Source organism: Malaya genurostris, chromosome 2 (genome assembly GCF_030247185.1).
Source record: "Malaya genurostris strain Urasoe2022 chromosome 2, Malgen_1.1, whole genome shotgun sequence".
NCBI lineage: Eukaryota > Metazoa > Arthropoda > Insecta > Diptera > Culicidae > Malaya > Malaya genurostris.
In genome coordinates, this window is record NC_080571.1 from 221504213 (window position 1) to 221525575 (window position 21363).

Sequence of the window (21363 nt, forward strand, 5' to 3'; positions counted from 1 at the left end):
ATTTCGATCATCGCGACTAGAATTTTTCACAAGTCATATTTAGACAAAAATATCATCGATCAGAAAACCCACTGCTTGAAACTGTACTGATTTTTTGATAAGGCGATTCTCACTGAAACTGATTTTACATGCAAATAATTAGTTGTGAAAAGTTAACTAGCGAATATTCTGCTCAATGATATTTAGGAGAAAAGTTCGCACATTGAATATATCTGGTATGAATCTGAATTGTCATAGCCGTTGTATCTTAACCCTTTACAGAATACATGATAAATAAATTCACTGATGAATAAAAACTGAAACTTTCTGAAAATGTTCAGTGCGTGTAGCGTGGTTGATAAGTGAATCAATAATGTGATGTATTGGAAATTATTCGGCACTACCGAATTTGTTATAATTAATAAAAGCAGCAGGTGTTGTGAGTTATTATAGTAAAAATGATAATAAAAACATTAATAAAAATAGTCACAAATCATGATTAGATTACAAAATATTATCCAATTCAACTTGAAGAACGTACGTAAAAGTAACAGTAGCGCAGACTATCCCTACGCCACTTCAAACGCGCCATTCATACACTGCGCCTACTGTGTGTCCGAGACTTGCTGACAATGCTGCGCTCCTGTTACTTCTATAAATCGAGCTCATGTTAAATAGCGTTTTATTGGGTTTAATCTAAATAGTGCAGTGTAATCAGCCAGCTGAAATTAAGGCAACCTTTCGTCGCTATAATCACGCTTTGGAATGCAGAAAAAATATAATTGTTCATATTGACCACCCTAAAGACTGTCTCAAAAAGTATGGACGCAACCAAAAACCGCTGCCATTTCGCAATGGTCAGAATCAGTCAATTTTTATGGCTGCGTCCTGTTGTTTACACTCTTCTCTAACAACTTGTGCAGTTGTTTATTCGTTTTCATTAGTTTGTTTCGAAATGCGTGGACTTTCAGCAGAACAACGTCGAAAATGTGTGTACAAATGGTGCACAGAACGCGGACTGTCACTGAGAAAGACAGCAAAAATGGAAGGAGTAAGTGAAAAAGCCGTGCGAAATGCAATCAGGAAGTTCGGCGAGGATAAACCGAAAACGGGTCGAAAAAAAGGTCCTGCTAACCCTCAGTTGGATAAACGTATACTGAAGGCGTTCGAGCAAAAGAAGGAGGTTTCAGTTCGGGGTGTGGTCAAAAAAGTGGGCACATCGAAGCCAAATGTTCTTCGTGCTAAAGATCGTTTGAATCTTCGAACCTATAAGAAGCAGAAACAACCAAAACGTAGTCCGAAACAAGAATCATCGATCAGGCCGAGGGTTCGAAAGCTGTACAATACGATTCTTGCTGGAAATTTTAACTGCATAATCATGGACGACGAAACCTACGTGAAACTCGATTACAAATCCTTGCCGGGACCACAATATTACACGGTGCGAGAAGGGCAAGTGTTAAACCAGTCCGAGACATCGATTGAAGTCGAAAAATTTGGTAAGAAAGCTATGGTCTGGCAAGCAATTTGTAGCTGCGGTAAAATTTCGAAACCCTTCATCACCACTGCTTCAATGAACAGCGAAATATACATCAAGGAATGTTTACAAAAACGACTTCTACCCATGAATCGAAGCCACAAGGATCCTGTTGTCTTCTGGCCAGATCTTACTTCTTGCCACTACTCGAAATCAACGGTAGAATGGTATACTACCATCAATGTCACTTTCGTCCCAAAAGACATGAATCCACCAAATTGCCCACAACTTCGACCAATTGAGGAATTTTGGGCATTAACGAAGGCACATCTTAGGAAACATGTCTCGGCAGCCGAAACCATTCAACAGTTCGAAAAAGATTGGAAAAAAGTGTCAAAACTTGTCGCCAAGAAGTCTGTACGGAATTCAATGAGGAACGTTCGCAAGAAGGTGCGCCAACTAGTCTACAATGGATAAGTAGCAAATGTTGAGAATAATATTCTGTTGTTGTAGTCTAATATTATCAGTATATCGAATAAAATTTGAATATCTAACACTTGTGAATTATTTACAGCGAAATCGAAGTGCGTCCATACTTTCTGGGACAGTCTTTAGATGCATCGAAAATATCGAAGTTATTATTTCTCAGTTGCGAATTTTTTAAGTAGAGATTTTTTCATTGATGCAAAAATCTTGTACGAATCCCTTCGGTGTCGAGCTGAGGCGTAGTGGAAATTCAGCATCGAAATATCATCGGCGACTCTTCTCCCTTCGATTATCTCTTTAGCGATATTGCGGTGGGTGAAAATTCGTCATCTAGTTTCGCTGACACAAAAATAACTTGTGAGCTTCGAGGTTCAGAGTTTTGTGGATGCTTGTTTCATAAATGAAAATATCGGAAGTGATTTTTTCAGCCACTGGTTTTATTTAGAAAATCTCTTGAACTGATTTTTTAACGAGTGATAGTGAAATGAACTTTTTCTGATCATGAATTTTCCAACACTGATTATTACTTTCGGTTTAGTGTAGTTTTCGATAAAGACGCTGGATAAATGAGAATGGTGTTTTTTTGCAATTTGACTGCAGTGAAGTATTCGATTAGAAGTATTTGCAGTATTTTTTTCGAAAATAAGACTAACAGGAATTGTCATTTTTCTACTATAGTTATTTGTAAAGAAAGTTTTAAAAAATAAATCTAACCCTTTAAAAAAAACAGTCTATTCGTCTATTCAATTTCTACACTGAAAATAATCGATTTACATAAATTGAAGTCGATTTTCAAAAAAATAAACACAATTTACGAATTTATTTTATTGAAATTTTGTCTAAGGTAGGTTATTATGTTCCCTTCCATTCATCCTTGTATTGTAACACGGACATTTTTAGGAAAAAATGTGTTTCTAGCTAAAACTTTTTGTTCTCCATTACTGGTACTTTTTTGCAAATATCAGCAAACTACCAATATAATATTCTGTGATTAGTTTAGTTTTCGATAAAAAGACACTGAGAAAAAAAATCAGCTCTGGCAAGAAAATGTTTTGTTAGAAAAATTTGTTTTCCATGAAAGTGCCAATTTTGCAATGCATGAACGGTTGATAAGGAACATAATATTGGAACAAAATTTTAACAAAAACGACTCAACAGTGCTTGAAGCAGTTCAAATTGAACTGCCATCTCCGCCTAGTACACTGAGGTCTTTATGCGGTCGGTTTTTTCATGCGACTTTTTTATGCGAATTTTCCGAGTTGTGCGGTTTTTCTTTATGCGAAGTTTCAGAGTTATGCGATTTTTTATGCGAATTTTCAAAGTTATGCGATTTTTTTATGCGGTACGTAAATTCGCATAAAAAAGACTTCAGTGTAGTTCAATCTAAACTGCTAAGCAGACGCAAAGCTTACACTATTTATGCAAAACTTTAATAACATAGCACAGACGTGCAATATTATTTCTGAAGTCTCAGGCGTAAAGGAGTGACGACTAGTTACTGGCCGTCGCAGAATTTGAACATTTAGGGGTTTGTTAGTTCGTGCGAAAAGCACATATTCAATTTCAATTTATTTATGTTCATTCTTCGTTCACGTTCGCCTTCGGATCATGGCAGTTCAATTTGAACTGTTCGAAGCATTAAATATATGCTTTTTGCACGAAAACAACACCCCTGTTTTTTTGTAAATCGATTTAAGTCATTTTTCTCAGTGTAGGATACGATAAGGATTTTTTCCAATAAATCGAAATTAAATCTGAAAAAAAAATCGTTTAAAAAAATTGGCCCTTTTCAAAAGAAAGTCTAGATCAATTGGGACTAGATTTTGGGACGAATTCTACATATCCGGAAAGTTTCATTCAAATCTGAGAGACTGCGAATACGATTTATCGCGAAATTTGTAATATGACCTAAGTGCTTTTACAGAAATGAATAATTGTTTACCTTTCTCTTGTAGAAAGGCTATGCAGTCACTGTGAAAATCGTTTTTTCAAACAACGAGGGCCGAATGTGATATTCAGCTCGACGACCTGAGTTAATGTCTGTGTGTTCATATGTGTGTGACAAACATTGTCGCTCAATTTTCTCGGAGACGGCTGATCCAGTTTTAACAAACCAAAATTTAAATTTAAGATCCCATTCAAATTTTAGGAATTTCATTTGGCCCTGTCTTCCGGACTTTCGAAATTACAGGGTATGAAAAAAATGTTAGTCATTTTGCTCGAAGATAGCAGAACCGATTTTTACCATTCAACTGAGAGTACTTCAGATGCCCTTATTTGTTATCAATTTTTTCAGATTCAACTTCTGGTTCTGGAGATAGGGTGCTTAGAGTAAAAATGCCAATTTCAAGAGTTTTTCATAAGTAACCATGTGATGAACAGCGAATTCGTAAAATTTGCTCATAAATTTCTCTAGTCTGCAGGTTGAACAAATAAACTCATATCATATCTTCATAAAATCAAATTTAAATTAACAGAACTGATAGTCCCATAAAATATCCAAATCCGATCTCCGGTTGTAACATTACAATGTGGGGTTTTCAAAATTTAAAACCATCATAAAAAATCGTGAACAAACTTCTAAGTTAGGCTCAAAACTCTTCCAGTTTGTAGGTCATGTTAGTTTATGGCTTTTGGTTATACTGGACCCTCAATTAGGCCTAATACTGTCTCAGATTGTTATTCATATTATCTGATAGTTGAATGATTCGATTTTTTTTATTTCTTTAGTTTTCAGTTCTGGAAATACCGGATCGGTTGAGCAAAAAAAAACGCTCCCTCCACAAAAAAGTTACCGTCTCCATATAAGGAGTTAAATGTTACGCCAAGGAGACGCAAAACCTAAAAATACTTGTATTAATACTTCTAGTGGTGAAATGATCTCATAAGCACTGTGCAATTTCTAAAAATACTAATCCCTTGAACCATAGCCATCAGCTGAAGTCAATACCGAATCGAAACAATTCCTGAAAACAAAAAATTTTCCCGTAAGAACTCTCAGCACCATACGCAACAATTAATAACTGGATGACACCAAATCTAGGCTATAACACGGGAGAGGAAAAATTTCCCATTCATCATTATTCAAGTAGTTGTTGACTGGAGCCGCAATATGTGACCGAACGTAATTGTGATGCAAAATTACGGACGCGTGTCTGGTTCCATGTGAAAAAATATAGATTGACGTGTGCTCGGACATTCTGTTTCGACAGTAGACTTCTCAGCCGATTCAGGATAATTGAATGGCTTAAACTACGGGTGAATTCTCTTCTACGACATAACCGCTTTCACGACATAACGGCATTCATGTACCTGTTTACTAAAACCAAATATTCGGCAGACATACAATGGACATAATAATTTTGTATGAGGTATATACGATCTCGACGAACATCCTATATATGCACTATTAGCGATTCACTCCGCAATCCAATGACGCACTGTACTGCAATCCAATTATTCCACGGATGCAATCTGAGAAGGATGTTTTCCCAAACAGCTCGAATGCGAATATTTGTATTTAGCAGTACTTGGCAATCGAAGTCATTGGATAGTGCACGGAGCAGGTCGGATATGCACAGAATCCGACATGCAGTCCACGGCCTAGGACGGGACCAGACAACTGCGTATTCACTTTGAGAGTAAATTCCGAGCCAGCTCATGATTGAATGACAATGATACAAGCAAGTGCTGTATATTGAAATTCAAGTTTCCACCGGGTGGTGTATAAGAAGTGTTGTCAGAATTATAGACAATTGAATGAGTACCATGACATGTTTAATCTGTTTTCAATTTATTCATTAAGGTGAAATGTGTGCGTGTCGCGTTTTTGATTAATTATTCAAAAACTAGACAGAATTTCGAAAAATCAAAAACACTTATTTTTTTGCAATTAAGTTTATCACAACAAAGTATTCTCAGAAATTTGAAATTTTTCACAAATAATAACTTCATAAACTTTTCATCATTTTCTATATTATTTGCGCGCTGCTGTTTCGTATGGTGGTGGTGTGACAAATACACAGTGGGTTAGGTGGCGTTACATCGTGAGAAAAAATTGCATACAAAAATATGACACGAATTTATGCTTGGGGGGATGTAGTGATGGGCGAGCGCTCACGAGCCGTTCATTTGAACCGACTCGTAAGAATGAGCGAACAAACCACGGCTCTTCAAAATTGAACCGCGGCTCCCAACATTAAAAGATACCCAAGATACTAACCGTTGTTCATCCGTGCTCCCGCTCAAATTTAACAACCATGGTTCGTGTAGTCTGAGCTAAGGATGGGCGAATGCTCACGAGTCGTTCAAAAGAACTGCGGCTTTCAAAAAGATCCATGTCACTCAGCATTAAAATATTAGCTTTCTAACGATGATGTTTTCTAATGGAGCTGTCAAAATACATAGGAAAATTTATTCTCCAGTAATTTTTTATTTATTTGAAATAGAACAGAATTTTTTAATGTTTCAAACACAACCTTCGGTGCTGAAAAAATATCAGAGGTAGAAAATGAATGAAATTCTCACATGAAAAATAACGGTTCGCATAAGTGAATAGCTTTGTAAATACAAGATGTATAAATCATTTTCTAAGTGGAATTTTTTCCCCTTGCGTTTTGAAAGATAAACTTGCAATCATCATCCTCACACACGTACACTTTGTGAAAGTGTACAACGTTAGATCGCCCATACCGCTCGTGTATTTTCGTGGCTCTTACACTCATTCTCTCAAACCGCTTCTCCACAATGACATTTATTGAGAAAGAACCGATGAGCCGTTCAATCGAACCGGCTCTTACGAAAGAGCGTTCGGTTCAGAGCCGCTCATTGAAATGAACCGTATTGTCCATCACTAATGCTTTAGGTTTTGTGTTAAAATGACAATTAGTTGAATACAATAAAAATTTTGTTTTAACAAATCATTTATTTTTTAAGGTAATTAACGTTTAAAATGCTAGTAATGTCTGATTAGCTTAATGCATTGATGTTGTTTTGTTGTGTAATATCAAATAATAGATATTACCTCAGATTGTATTCCATCGAAAATTTCATAAAACCACCCACGCGCATGGTACTTGGACGATGGCCTTAAGCTTATCTAATATTAATCATCATAAATAACGCTTCAGATAAGAATAGTCCCAGCAAACCGACATTATGATCTTTCCGTCCCATTTAGACGCCCTTCGAGGCACTCGAGCCGCACTCGATTCAGCCAAACATGTATTCGAAGTGCGCTTGCGTTCGTCTTTCTAGTCCTATATATGTGTGTGTGCGGGATTCAGCGACAGGGTATCATTCGCATCTGCAGACTCTTGCTCGCGCACTTCCCATTTCCGGTCATCCAGTACAATTTTAGGTATTATTATTCATTTCATTAGTTTTACCCCAGTTTCATCGTCCATTTTATGGGGATTTGACTCCGTTCTGCTTCATACCACCGAGCAGAATTCGAATGTTGAGTATTCAAATGTGCAGAAGAGAAATTCCACTACAAATTCCAAGCGAAAGATGCCTTCTCAACAGTTAAGCAAATATTCTGCTTTGTTATTCACGCATCCATCGACGAATGAAAACAAGCTCCTTAACTTACGTTTCTCTATCAGACAATATTCTCAATATTGACTGTACGCGAGCAAAGGCAAATAGTTTTTGGCATACCGTAAACAATCATCGAACCCGAGAGCACTTAAGATTGAATTCAGTGAAAGGATTTAATCCGTCGATCGTGATTGCGTGGTTTCTCTGGTAAACATGTGCATCGCAAACATAAATAAAATGAAACCTTTCAGTCAACAATTAATGCACAATTTGGTTCCCTTAAGTGTTCTCAAACCTCAAAAGAAGACTCATCCATAAACAACTCCGGTTGCGCGAGTGGATCATCGACATCGCAGAGAAGTACATAATCGTTATACATCACGAAAAATTACTTTCCAAACGGAATGCAAAAGTAGGAAAATCACCGGAATCAGTGTGTTGACATAATTGAGGACTAAGTATAATAAAATACCCTTTTTTTTTATTTCCAAATATAAATGTAATAATGTATATTAGAATATTTTGAAAAAAATATATGACAATATAAAACAATTCAACATAATGTAATATCAAAAACATAGTCTAAATCAATGGCCAAATAAATGGGAATCATATCGTTGCGTTCACAGAAATGGTATTTGTAGGATGAATTATTGTTTTGTGTCATTTTCTAGCATTGGGTAAAAACGATATACCGACATTTCTGGTAATCTTCTTTCTTGAATATTTTTCTTATAGTCAGACCCAATTTAACAATATACCGAATAGGTTGTTTAGTAACGCTACCACACAAAAATAATAAATTTTCCGGATCATATGTTCGCAAAAACGATAAAGTAAACGGTTTGTTTATAATCAATTTCAGCATTATCACAGAAAATAGACATACAGGTTCACAGATGAACTGGGTGTAAAATTTGGTCATTCAGCGTGACGAACTCTTGCATATGTCACCACGATCGCCACTATTTTGGAAGCAACATTCACATCGCGCCACTATTTGGGTGCTACCATAAATCAAATTAACATAGATTTCTCACTGTACGGTGACACTAACAGCACCTCTAGTGACAAACGGGTGTACTTTTTTCCATTAGCTACTGTGGTTGTGTTAAATGCGCAGGTAACTTTTTGCATGCATTTTAGGAGCATTTACGCACCCATTCTCCACCAGACGGTGCTTTTGGTGTCACGGGTTGCTCAACTACATTACTATTACACTGGGAAATCTATGTTTATTTGATTTATGGTGCTACATTCACTTAATGCAACATTTTTGTTTTGGTGTTGGTTAAAACGACAAGTTCATTTTTGTTTTATTCCGATCGAATTGCCGTGAATATATACGACAAAGAATATAGTTGCCTTTTACACTTAGGGAAATCGCGTGAGAAGTGTTCGAATTGATGCAGTTGGAACATTTCTATAACAGGCAGGGGGATTTTGTTATCGTTCCGGGACGTAGTGGAACGTTTTGAAAGATCGCGACAATCAGTCGAGTAGATGGCAGTAGCGTTTCCAACGAATAGTAAATTTGAAATTTAGACAAGATTTAAAAAAGTTTGTTCGAGCCTGTATATTTATTATCGGAGGCATTTTTATCGTTCAGTACCACATCCCATACAATTTCTATGCCGCAGTTTATATATGTTTGTCTATATACTGATTCACATTCGCCACTCAAACCATTTGTTGTGTTGTTCTGTTGTGTTTATATAGTAAAATACTTAACCGTACGGCCTGTCAGGACTGTTTCAGAGACGACAGTGAAAGCCTAAACGACCCGCGCACTTTCACTGACTATTTCGTTGATCATGTTTGTAATCGCATAGCATCGAATTATTTAGAAGAAACAGGCGAGTTTGTTGTTAGTAGAAATATTAAAATTAAAATAAACATATATAGAGCAAAGAAACAATTTTTTTGTTCACTTCCTAATTTACTTGAGATTGGAATAGGAATTCTAAAAACCCAAATATTAAGACGAAGACATTTTTTCCCACGCGATTCTAGTCACTTTGGTTGCCGGCAGTATGGAAAACGACTGGCAGCCATGTCTCCATCGATATCGATGGGGCGAAATTCTGATGGGTACGGTTGTCTCAATGGAGGTTTATGTCTGCCAGCGGCGAGGCTGTGATAGGCCAGCGGGATAGAAAAACACATAAATGTTTCGAATTGCTTCTGTTTCATCCATTGAACGGTGACCTCAACTCTATCGATGAATGTTGGATTTGATGGTATCTTGTCCACTTGAGCTATGACTGTTAGCTATGGAGTTAGGGAAGCATTTTCCTTCATTTTCCAATGCACAACTTCACTTCATTTACAGATTACATCAAACAGTAATCTACTAAAAACACTCAGCTTTTCGCAAATTGAAAGTAAAACAATACTTCCTGACAACACTTTCATTTCACCCTGCAGTAAAATAATATTCAAAATCGAGTGCTTGCTTCTGCCAATTTCAATCAATCACGAGCTGGAGTTCTTTATAATTATTATAAATAACTTTAAATTTTCTTACTTCATATTATACAACTACACGGAAAAGCCAGCGATCGCAAAACAACTAAAATATTAGTTGTTTTTCTTATTTCGATTGGTTAAAATTTGGTACAACTAATCGACTGTTGTTTTAACTAATCTGTCATTTTTTATTTATCGTGCTGGCAGCTTAGCAACGACACCCAACAAGTAATGAAACGTTTCAGTTGAGCAATGCCAAACACCCTGAGCGAACAATGAAACGTTTCAATGAGATGTCCCTCGTGCAATTGAGCAAAGACACAATCCCAGCAAAGTTACTTGTATGCATGAAAGCAAAAAAATGTCTCAGTTGTTTCAACCAATTATTCAGTTATTTGAACTTAAAACGCCAATTGCAATAAATATTTTTTACTGTTAGCCTCTTCGGGGGAAGCTAATCGATCACTGCTTGAACAACGAAATTTTACCTAATTAACTGCTTATATCTTTATCACTAAACTCACAAAAGATATGGAAATGAACCAAAAGATTACAATTCTCAAAAGGTAACTCACCAGAAAAATGGTCACAGGGAATTAGGAAATTTTTCTTCAATTGCAGAATGGCTCGCTGGTAAACCTAATGCTACAGATACACTTTCAAGAAAATACAAATAGTACCACTTTACTTTAGCAGCAAATTTTTGAGCGTTACACGGTTTTAATAACATTGACATGAACTGTCCTAGAATACATTACTCTCAGATGAAATTAAAACATTTATACTGTAGGAATATCTATTTTACACATGGAAAACTTGTTTTACAATTAACTGTTAAATTCTTCTGCATACTTTCACTTACATAAAACGACCACTACGTAACTAACATAAATGACGTTCATTTACCATTGAAAACTTTCAATATGAAACGCTTCTGGTAAAGTGAAGAGGTTTTTTGTTCTGCCTTTTGCTGTCTTCGTTCTCCGCCAAGTAACAGCATTTGAATACAACAATTTCGGTTACCTGAATGGTTATGTCAAAATCAACAGATATGTTAGTTAAATCAACAACATTTTAGTTGGAACAACCAGGGCGTGAAACAACAATTGCAATATTGTAATTTTGTGATCTGCGAGTTCTCCGTGTACTATTAATTTTGTAGAAACTACAAAACATATCATCTTCGGGTAATGCTTTGTAGTTTGAAAAAAATCAGTGTAAATACTACAGCACAGTAAGTTTTCATATAGTTCGAACCATACTAGTTAGCATTTACAATTAAGGGCTGAGGACAGTAGGTCGCGTAAAACCACGTGGCTCGCTGTGCGTGTTACATTTCTCTCCATGCTCTCTCGCAAATGTGTAAAATGACTCTCGATGTGGCCGGGTGGCCAAGAAAGTTTTGATATTTTCGGTTACAAGTTTGACTACATCACATAAAATCCAATAAAGCAACCGCTTGTTTGGCAACCTTGCTGAGCCGATTTTATTTCGCTCTCATGTTTCGTTACGTTACCAGGGAACTAAAGTGACGCCGCCATAGAAATCGACTTACCTTTACAAAAATAACATTCACTTAATTTTTATTATGTTTTTATGCACTAATCGCACCTAAACTTAACTATCTAGACATTGTCAGGATAGATTTTTGATCCATGCTTTTGAAGGCGAGATATTCAATGAACAAGTTGAAATTTGCCGTTTTCAGCTATGCAATTCTTCCTTCAGAAAAAAGACTTTCCCGACCGCTAAAGTCAATGAATCATTCTGAAATTTTCACAGAATAATCTAAACTAATTTTCTAAGAGATTGTCAGTTGGGTTTTTTGATATTCGTCACCGTTTCTGAGAAAATCAGATTTGAAGCGTGAAAATAGCCCTCTAATACACCCTAAAACACACTGGCTTCAGCCCTTAAACGTGAATTTGTGTTATTGTTGTAATCAGTGACATTAGGGTTGTTATTGCCAAATTGAAATCTCCGGTTTCCAGTTTCGATGAATACATCAAATTTGACACATTATTTTATTCCAATCCGGATTGTCTGCACTGAGATGAGTGACCTGATTTCGAGATGCTGGTTGCTGTAGTTGCAGTGCGTTTGACAATATTAGAAAAAAGTCCGCTTTGTTTTCTCCTGTAAAAAGCGGTGATTGGCAACGAAAAGTTTTTTTTTACATTTCTTCGGAAAGTTTTTCATCAGTCGTTTTGTTCGAATTGGTTTCGTTCGTGAGTGCATATCACACGTACTTATTTGCTGATCTAGTTAGATGCAAGCTTTGCCTCTTTTTTAAACTCTCATCTAGTTGATTGCTTTTCTTTGGTCCGTTATGTTAGTTGAATGTCGTCGAATGTCGAATAGTCAGGTCGTATCTTCAGAACAGTGGCATTTTAGATGTGCGTTAGTTTGTAACCAGTGGCGTACCGAGGAACTTTTTTTTCTTGGTTTTAAACAGTATATTATTGCATTCATGAATAATCAACAGTTAAACTGTGAAAAAGATACCCCTACTATACTGCCCATACTCGCATATCAGTCCCATATCGATTTTCGCCAATTTTGAGTTAGCTTGAGGAATGAAATCTATCCTCAATATACTTTCAGTAATCGCAATAAAAAGTGAGGGTTTGTTTAGTAAAATGTGAAAAAAATATCAACTCATGTCTGTCCCATATGCAAAATACTCGCATATCAGTCCCATTCAGAGCAAATTTCAATAATTTCATTTGTTGCAATAATGGAATAGTAAAGGTGTATTACCGATGTTTCAAGTAATAATACCATGATTTAACATTAGGTAGCACAATAAATCAAAAAAATCGGAAATAAAATTGTAATCGTCTTTTTCTCGACATGCCGATTTTCCATATGGGACTGATATGCAAGTATGGGCAGTATATTTCCCTGATAAACTAAGTTTCAAACGAGCTCTGAACTCTCCATTTGTCCACAGTATTCTTTCAATCTAACAAAGTCCAGGTGCCCCATGTGATTTATTTATACAAGCAAATAACTTTAATTTTAGGCTCAGATAGATGTTAGCTCAATGTCCCATTTCGCATACAGAGCAAATCGTATTCCGAAGTAATCGTTCTATAGACCAGTCCCGCCTCAATGCAATGTTTGCATCAAACGGATTCAAGCATAACATTTTCGATTTCGAGATGGCTGGGCCGATTACAACTTAGAAAAACCTTGAAGTTTTGATAGCCGGTTGGCGGTTCAATGAATAGGGAACTGGTCTTACAAGCCAGCTATCGTATGTTCGAGCTCCGACCTGAAAGGATTCTTAGTGTCAGTAGAATCGTAGCACCAGTCAGTAGGACCGTAGCATGCAATGGTTCTGTACGCTGTGAATCGACTACAAAATCTGTTGAAACAGAAGGACAAATTCCACAAGAAGAATGTCTTTCCAAAGCTTTGTTTTTTAGGTTCAAATGAAAGATCTTGTGGCCCCAACATAAATTCCTGAATTTTATTCAGATTCCTCTTTCGGTTTAAAAAATCCGGCGTGACATGTGCAAAAGAAAACTATTTTTATCGGTCATGTCTAAATCGATTCTCACAAACTTAGTGAAATAAAAGGGCTTAAGATCCCATAGATAATTTTTTAACTTTTGATTTTACTCAAATCCGACTTCAGGTTCCAAAGCTTGAACATTCAATTTCAAGACTAATAGTACTGTTGTTGTACCGTTTTTTTTTGTTTCAATTATAGAGGCTTTAACATTAATGTCATTCACCTCTTCGGGCCAGAAAAACTTTCTGACCCTATGTGCGGGGTTGGGAATCGAACCCAGGCGGGCTGCGTGAAAGGCATCGACTTACCCATCACGCTATACCCGTCCCCTCGTTGTTGTACCGTTGAATTCCACTATGTCACGTCATTACACTCTCACAAAGCCACTATTATCACAGTCACTATTACATAGTGGAATTTAACGGTAAAACAACAGTACTATTAGTGAGAATATTCTACTAACAGCTCAAACAGAAATTTAGCAATTTCAAGAGTTTTTGAATAAGTGACCATGCAAAATGCAGCGGATTCTTCAAAACCGATTGCAAAATTTTCTGGCTTCTGCATCTTATCAGCCAACCCAAACAAACTCATCTCGGAAAATACCGAATTCTAGTCTCCCTTTCCCGGGAGTACCGAAAATAGTGATTGAAAACTCTAAAATGGAACTTTTTTAGATTTATCAGAGACGGTTGGACCGATTGTAGCACACTTATACTGTTTTCGTTTTTGAACCTACACGCGGGCGACTCTGACTCCGAGTAAAACGAACACGTGGTGCGCCTATACAACTCATAAAAAAAAGAAAACGCGCATGGATGTCGTGATGTGACCCGAGAAAATTTTCAGAGCGAAACTACGCGATTGGAATCCGATCTAGAGCGCCCCAGGTTGTTAAAACGAACATCTCAAGAATTGTGTGGGCGACTCTGGGCCAGCTCTCGGTCTGCTTTGATCAATATACGAAAACAGTATTAGATTCATATAAAAAACAATGAAAACGATTTCCAGCTCATTTATTTTCCATGGAAACTACTACAATATATATATTTTTGGAAAAGTAGATTGCAGAAAATGATGTTGGAGGTAATTCAAGATGGCGAATTCCGGTTAATTGATATTCCTTGGAACCCCTTACAATATGGGTATTTTTGGAACCGATTTTATGTGCAGGTCAGGCCCGTGCGAAGAAATCATCCAAGGGGGGGGGGGGGGGGTTCAAGGGGAGAGGTGGGTGTCCAAAAGGCGAAAAGGCGCCTCATCCACTATATTGACAATGTAAAACGAATTCTGACAGGCTCGTGCGCAGAAATCATTAAAGGGGGGGCAATTTTGTCGAACATTTTTTAGCGAAAACGATTAAAGAAATAGTTCCCCTGCATGTGAGTATTGGGCTTTACTCTAGAGAAGAGATGCGCGTTATTGAGAGCGGTGGTAGTCGGTACTTCGGGCACGCACTATACAAATGCGTAACATCGATGACTGCATTTCCAGTAACACTTGACAGAAAGTCATCCACAATATTGAAACTGTAAAAAAAATCTCAAACGTAGTATGAATTGTCAAGTTATTTGCACTTTAATATAATAAGTACTCCATTGTTCATGAAACTTAATTTAAAAAAAATTATTCATGGGGGGGGGTTAAAACCCCCAAACCCCCCCCCCCCCTGCACACAGGCCTGGTGCAGGTACCGGAAAATTGATGTTCAAGGCTGTTTCGAAATCCGAGATAGTGACTTCCGGTTTATTGGTGTTCCTTGAATATGAGTATTTTCCGAATGGATATTATGAATAGAATCCAGAAAATAATATCCATATTCTAAGGAATTTTGTTTACGTTTCGGAGAAGATGAAGAGAAAACGAATTGACAATTCAGTTCACTTTTTCTCACTCAATTCCGATAGATTTTCATACCAACTGGTTGGAGCCGAAATTCATGCGGAATGGGATTTGATTTGGAATTCATTCCGAACCGATAATGTGGTTCTATAAGTATTACAAGGAATTTCGAATCGAACCGAAGCTGTACATTTTCTGGGTTCAAATGCTGTGAATCTTGCTGAATTTCTTCGTCGTTTTACTGGTTAAGCTGTTAAGTATCGATTTAAAAGTTGCAAGATGCAGAACCTTTCCAACATATTCTGAGAATCAACATGAATTAGAAATTCGTTAGAAATCATTAGCAAATATTTCCATTCTCGCTTTTCCCGCACCGACAATTAGGACATTGTCGGTCCATCGCCGGTCCCAAATCATCTCTGCACATTTTCAACTTGAGCCCAAAACAAACAAGGCACTATGCGTTGAACATTTAATAAAGATTGTATTTTACTCTGGAACAGGAAGTCGCAAAAAGTAAATGTCAACGTAGAACCATCAATTAACTTTCAGTGCGAGCCGTGAGATTTCCTGTCAATTGAAAGCGAGTAGGATCATTATATAAAATGCCCTTTGAAAGCTTTCGCTTCACATAGTGGATGAATGAATGAATCGAACAGCCTATCGATGAAAGAGAGAGAAATAAAAAATACATTGAAGCGCACTTATCGCTGAACGTGATGGTGTCGGGTAATTTGAATACATTAAAAAAGTAAAACTTGTAACTAGTACAAATGCGATACAATAATGCAAGTTGATGAGGAGAATCCTCGTATATCGATAACGAAAGCCAAATGTGAATGTTCATGTCATTCTCATTACCCATGCAATCGAACGTTTCATATTTACCATCTATTATTTTATCGAGGATCTACACGGCAGTGCAACGGAGATAGACAACAATTTCAAGGTAGAAGTTTTTTCTTTTCCTTTTGATTGAGTACTGTGTAGTGTTGGTTTCAAATTTTATTTTAAAGTTTAGTTAAAAATTTTAATGTAATGGATGAATCCATGGACGTAAATCCTAGCATGAATCCGATACCCCCACGAACGAAAAAATATCAGGAGAGCTCTTCTGGGCCTTGGATAGTCTTTTTTAGACGTATATCAAAGCCATTAAACATTTTTCAAATTAATAAAGGTTTGACATCACGATACTCTTCAATCAAAGAGATCATAAAAGTAAATAACGATAAAATTCGTGTTGTGGTAAATAATTTGAAACACGCGAATGATATTGTCTCTTCGGAACATTTCAATAAAGAGTATAAAGTTTACATACCCTCCAAAGATGTCGAAATTGACGGTGTTGTTACCGAAGCGAGTCTTTCGGTAGATGATTTACTCAAGCATGGTGTTGGTCGTTTCAAGAACTCTATGCTTGAGGGTGTGAAAATACTGGAGTGCAAACAACTGTACTCAGTAGTTCATGAAGAGGAAAAAAAAGTTTATCGCCTATCAGACTCGTTTCGAGTGACATTTGCCGGGTCTGCGTTGCCGTCCCATGTCTATGTCGATAAAATTCGCCTCCCTGTTCGGCTTTTTGTTCCAAATGTAATGAATTGTACGAACTGCAAAAAATTCGGCCACACAGCTACTTACTGTAGTAATAAACCAAAATGTATTAAGTGTGAAGGGCCTCATAAAGATAATGATTGCAACAAGGAAATTGAAAAATGTATTTATTGTGGGAATAGTCCTCATGATGATATTTCAGTATGCACTGCATTTAAAGTGCACAAAGACAAAATTAAGCTTTCTTTAAAAGCACGGTCTAAGCGCACATATGCAGAAATGCTTAAAACGGTCATTGATGTCCCCCTTTGGAAACCGAAAACGGGTTTTCAAATCTAGAGGAACCAGAGGACTCTGACTCTGACGAAAATAGTGAAGGTAATTCGTTTATCACTACCCAAGGGTCAGTTAAGAGAAAGAAGTCTTCCTCCAAATTACCAAAAAAGACACCTAAAATTTCATCTTCAAAAAAAGATCCCCGTGTTAAACAAAAAAAGTCAAAACCAAAGACTGTGCCTCCTGGTTTGTCAAATTCACAAACCAATCCAGGATCTAGTACAGAAAAAGATAATAATCCAGTGGGCTCCATTTCACAGCCACCAACAGGATTACTGAAGTTTTCGGAAATTGTTGAATGGATTTTCTCAGCATTCAATATATCTGAACCCTTAAAGACCCTCATAATGGCATTCCTTCCAATAGCTAGAACCTTTTTGAAGCAGTTATCAGCTCAATGGCCAATTGTCTCAGGTTTTGTATCTTTTGATGGATAATTTATCACCCGTCGCAAATGATACAATCACTGTCCTGCAGTGGAATTGTCGAAGCATCATGCCAAAACTTGATTCATTTAAAATATTATTGCATAGTCAAAAATGTGATGTATTTGCTTTATGCGAAACATGGCTTACTTCAAACATAGCTTTAAATTTTAATGATTTTAACATTATACGTCTCGATAGAGACTCTCCGTATGGTGGAGTGCTTTTGGGAATTAAGAAATGCTATTCCTTTTATAGATTAAACATCCCTTCAACTTCTAGTATAGAAGTTGTTGCTTGCCAAATAAACATTAAAGGCAAAGATATTTGCATAGCTTCGGTTTATATTCCTCCAAAAGCACAAGTTGGACAGCAACAGCTTAATGAAATGGTTGAAGCCCTTCCTGCACCACGATTGATTCTGGGGGATTTAAATTCGCACGGTATTATGTGGGGTTCCGTTTACAATGATAGCAGATCATCTTTAATACAAAACATTTGTGACAATTTTAGCATGACGGTATTAAATATGGGTAGCATGACACGGATCCCAAGACCTCCGGCACGCCCAAGTGCATTAGATCTATCTCTTTGCTCAACATCAATTCGACTAGATTGCACCTGGAAAATACTGCCTGATTTACACGGTAGCGATCATTTACCAATCATCATCTCAATTAGCAGTAGCAATTGCATTGCTACTTCCGCTAGTATTCCATATGATTTGACAAAAAATATCGACTGGATTAAATACCAAAGTAGTATCTCTAGTATTTTGAATTCAATGGAAGAGCTCCCTCCACTTGAAGAATATGACTTCCTCATTTGTTCGATTCTGGAGGCAGCAGAACAATCCCAAACTAAACGCTTTCCTGGGCCAACGACTAACAGAAGGCCTCCCAGCCCCTGGTGGGACAAAGAGTGCTCAGAGGCTAAACTCGCAAAACAAAATGCTTGCAAGACGTTTCTAAAACGGGGAGGAGGAACTCCTCAGAATTTTGAAAAACTTATGGTTTTAGAAACCAAGTACAAGAGCATACTTCGAGCCAAAAAATGTAGCTATTGGAGACATTTTGTCGAAGGTTTGTCAAGAGATACCTCAATGAGCACTCTTTGGAACACGGCCAGACGAATGAGGAATCGTAACGTGGGCAATGAGAGTGATGAATACTCGAACCGATGGATATTTGACTTTGCTAGGAAAGTTTGCCCAGATTCTGTTCCTACGCAGAGCATTATACGGGAATCTCCTTCAAATAATGGTTTTATTAATAACCCATTTTCAATGATGGAATTTTCTATAGCACTCTTGTCTTGTAACAATAACGCTCCAGGGTTGGACAGAATTAAATTCAACTTGGTGAAGAATCTGCCCAACCTCGCAAAAAGACGTTTGTTGGAATTGTTCAACAAGTTTCTTGAGCAAAATATTGTTCCGCCTGACTGGAGACAAGTGAAAGTTATCGCCATTCAAAAGCCGGGGAAACCAGCTTCCAATCACAACTCATATAGACCCATTGCGATGTTGTCCTGCATCAGAAAATTGTTCGAAAAAATTATTCTACGACGTCTCGACACTTGGGTCGAGACGAACGGTTTGTTGTCAGATACTCAGTTTGGCTTCCGTAGAAATAAAGGGACGAATGATTGCCTTGCATTACTTTCGTCTGACATCCAAATTGCCTTCGCTCAAAAGCAACAAATGGCATCTGTATTTTTAGACATTAAAGGAGCATTTGATTCAGTTTCCATTGATGTTCTTTCAGACAAGCTTCACCAAAATGGACTCCCAGCGGTTATAAATAATTATTTGCACAACCTTTTGTCAGAGAAACACATGCATTTTTCACATGGCGATTTGGCAACACTCAGAAATAGTTACATGGGTCTCCCGCAAGGCTCATGCCTCAGTCCGCTCCTCTATAATTTTTACGTAAATGACATTGACAGCTGTCTAGTAACCCCATGTACACTAAGACAATTGGCAGATGATGGCGTGGTTTCAGTTACTGGACCCAAAGCTATTGATCTGCATAAACCATTGCAAGATACCTTAGATAACTTGTCCGATTGGGCTGTTCATCTTGGTATCGAATTCTCTGCGGAGAAAACAGAGTTAGTCGTCTTTTCAAGAAAGCATGATCCCGCGCAGCTTCAGCTCCATATGATGGGAAGAATGATCCAACAGGTTTTAACTTTTAAATACCTCGGGGTGTGGTTCGATTCCAAATGCACGTGGGGAGGACACATTAGGTTTCTGATAACAAAATGCCAACAAAGAGTAAATTTTCTTCGAACAATAACAGGATCTTGGTGGGGTGCTCATCCGGAAGATCTAATAAAATTGTATCAGACAACGATACTTTCAGTGATGGAATATGGATGCGTTTGCTTTCGTTCCGCTGCAAACTCTCATATTATCAAACTGGAGCGAATTCAGTATCGTTGTTTGCGAATTGCTTTAGGGTGCATGCATTCGACACATACAATGAGTCTTGAAGTTCTGGCGGGAGTTCTTCCATTAAAAGATCGATTTTGGGAGCTTTCATCACGCCTGCTAATAAGATGTGAGGTGCTGAATCCCATGGTAATTAATAATTTCGAACGACTAGTCGAGCTTCGATCTCAAACAAAATTCATGACAGTATATTTTAACCATATGTCACAGGAAATCAACCCTTCAAGATATATTCCTATCCGTGTCAGCCTCCTAAATGTCCCTGACTCAACTTTATTTTTCGATACATCCATACAGCGCGAAGTGCGTGGAATCCCGGATCATCTACGTTCGACGGAAATCCCAAAAATATTTTCAAGTAAGTTCAGGCATATTGACTCTGAGAAAATGTTTTACACGGACGGATCGCGAATTGAAGAAGCGACAGGGTTTGGTATGTTCAACAATAATGTTTCGGCCTCATTTAGGCTTCAAGAACCTGCATCTGTTTATATAGCAGAGCTAGCAGCAGTTCATTATAGTTTGAGTGTAATCGTCACATTAATTCCAAACCATTATTTCCTCTTCACAGATAGTCTGAGTGCAATTGAAGCCATTCGCTCAAACATGACTGGCAAGACTGAACCGTTTTTCCTGGGCAAAATAAAACAGTGCCTGAACGACATATTGAACAATAATTATCTAATCACTATAGTCTGGGTCCCGGCTCATTGCTCCATTCCTGGCAACGAAAGAGCCGATATTTTAGCCAAACGTGGTGCTATTGAGGGTGAAATTTATGAGAGACCAATTGCTTTCAACGAATTCTATAGCTCGTCTCGCCAAAGAACACTTGCCAGCTGGCAAGCTTCTTGGGATAAAGATGATCTGGGTCGGTGGATGCACTCAATTATTCCGAAAATATCGACAAAGGCATGGTTCAGGGGACTGGATGTGAGTAGAGATTTCATTCGTGTGATGTCCAGACTCATGTCCAATCACTACACGTTAGATGCACATCTCCTTCGAATTGGGCTCTCCGAGACTAATCATTGTGCTTGTGGAGAAGGTTATCGGGATATTGATCATGTCGTTTGGACATGCGTGGAGTATCGTGATGTCAGATCTCAACTAATAAATTCTTTGCGTACCCAAGGTAGACTATCCAATGTCCCAGTTCGAGACATTCTTGCTTGTCGTGACCTTTCATACATGAAACTTATTTATCATTTCATAAAGAAAACTGGAGTTTCAATTTAATAAAGGCCCCTTTCAAGACTTAGTTCTGATCCCAGCT

The 21363-nt window shown here is 37.5% G+C and overlaps 1 protein-coding gene across 9 annotated transcripts in view; it reads left to right on the forward strand.

Moving 5' to 3' along the window:
- Positions 1 to 21363, forward strand: part of LOC131427694 (protein rolling stone) — a 233170-nt gene that overhangs the window by 200348 nt on the left and 11459 nt on the right. The window contains exon 7 of one of the 9 annotated variants that reach the window (XM_058591129.1): positions 4239 to 4390. The exons of the other annotated variants lie outside the window; for them this stretch is intronic. Coding sequence (XP_058447112.1) covers positions 4239 to 4263 — 25 coding nt within the window. The 3' untranslated portion in view covers positions 4264 to 4390. Of the gene's footprint in view, positions 1 to 4238; positions 4391 to 21363 lie in introns of those variants that run through there. 9 annotated transcript variants of the gene reach the window in all.